The 1,421-nt window shown below is 71.4% G+C and overlaps 1 protein-coding gene across 1 annotated transcript in view; it reads left to right on the top strand.

Moving 5' to 3' along the window:
• Positions 1-189: 189 nt before the first annotated feature.
• The window catches only part of H696_06232 (hypothetical protein), a gene marked incomplete at both ends in the record, with an annotated part of 6,821 nt that continues 5,589 nt past the window's right edge, over positions 190-1,421 (top strand). Inside the window, one exon of the mRNA XM_009499980.1 lies at positions 190-1,164. Within this exon, the coding sequence (XP_009498255.1) occupies positions 190-1,164 (975 nt within the window). The remainder of the gene's footprint in view (positions 1,165-1,421) is intronic.

Here is a 1,421-nt window from a genome sequence, read left to right as displayed (position 1 = left end):
CCCCCCCCGCACAGTAACCCCGAGCTCGGCATCGCTGACGCCCCTCTCGGCGCCGTGGTCGATCTGGACCTGGCCTGTGGACCGCGCACCCTGGTCCCCGGGGCACCGGCCGCGCCCGAAGTCTCCCTCGAGCAGTACACCTCCACGGTGACCATCGGGCCGAACTACGTGGTGGTCCCGCTGCTGGGCATGCCGCACCAGCACGCGGTGGGCCCCGGCATCCCGGCCAATCCGCCCGGTACCGTGGGCGCCGTGCTGGACCGGCTGGCGCGCATCGGCCGCGCCCTGCCGCAATACCCGCCCACCTTCGCCGGGGCGCTGGCCACCGCCGGCGGTGATGGCGACGTCGATGATGAGGACCCGGCTTCGGGCTCGGATTCCACCGGCACCATGACGACGGCGGCGGCCGGCTCGCCGCCGCCCCCGAGCCTGGTCCCGGCCGACGTGCGGTTCTTCGGCGTGGGCCCGGTTTTCCTGCCGGAGCTGGCCGAGTCGGCCGTGCGCGCTGCCAGCCTGGGCCCGACCGACCGGATGCCCACCATCCACGACATTGAGGCGCTCCATGCGTCGGCCCTGACCGGGAGCCATCCGCATGCGGTGCCGCTGGCCCGGCTGGTGGCCGGTGCCCGGGCCATTGTCACCCTGCGCCCGGCGGCCGGGAAGCCCGGTGCCCGGGTGGTCAAGTGCTCGGCCTCGGCGGCCGAGCAGTCGGCCGTGTGCCGGGCCATCTTCAGCGGGCTGGACGCCCGGCACTTTGGGGCCGGCTGCCAGCCGCTCATCGACGAGGAGACCGGCCGCGCGGTGCGGTCCATCGTGGTGTTGGATGTTCGTCTGCCGACCATCCCCGGGCCTGGGGCCGGCCCCGGGGCTGCCCCGGAGTGGCTCATCACCGAGGAGGAGTACGGCCTGGACTTTGACCGGGCCCTGGCCACCCTGCCGCAGGACCTGGGCTCGACGGACTTCTTCGAGCTGCTTGTCCATGTGGGTGCCATGTCGGTGACCAAGCGCCGGGCGTGGCTGGTGGAGCCGGAGCCGGCCATGGCCGCGACCCCCGGCGCTGGTGGCCTTTCCCCGGAGGAGGCCAGTGTCCTGGCCCACCGTGAGGCCGTGGACTTCGCCCGGCAGACGACCTGGCTCGAGTGGGTCACCTCTCGGCGCCTGCGGGTGCGTCGTCTTTCCCGGGGCTGGGGGGCTGCTTTTTTGCGATGTTGCCTTTTTCCTTTTGCCTCTCCTCCCTCTCGCGCCCCGGAGGAGGGGGCGATGTGTCTCCTTCCTGCCATGCTAACCTCGCGCGCCCTTGTCTTTCGCTGTTCCGGACGATCGCCTCTCTTGCTCTCTTCCTCTCTTCCCCTCTTCCTCTCTTCCCCTCTTCCTCTCTTCCCCTCTTCCTCTCTTCCTCTCTTCCCCTCTTCCTCTCTTCC

The sequence above is a fragment of the Fonticula alba genome, assembly GCF_000388065.1.
Source record: "Fonticula alba strain ATCC 38817 unplaced genomic scaffold supercont2.34, whole genome shotgun sequence".
Taxonomy (NCBI): Eukaryota; order Rotosphaerida; family Fonticulaceae; genus Fonticula; species Fonticula alba.
This window is presented reverse-complemented; position numbering and strand designations above follow the sequence as displayed.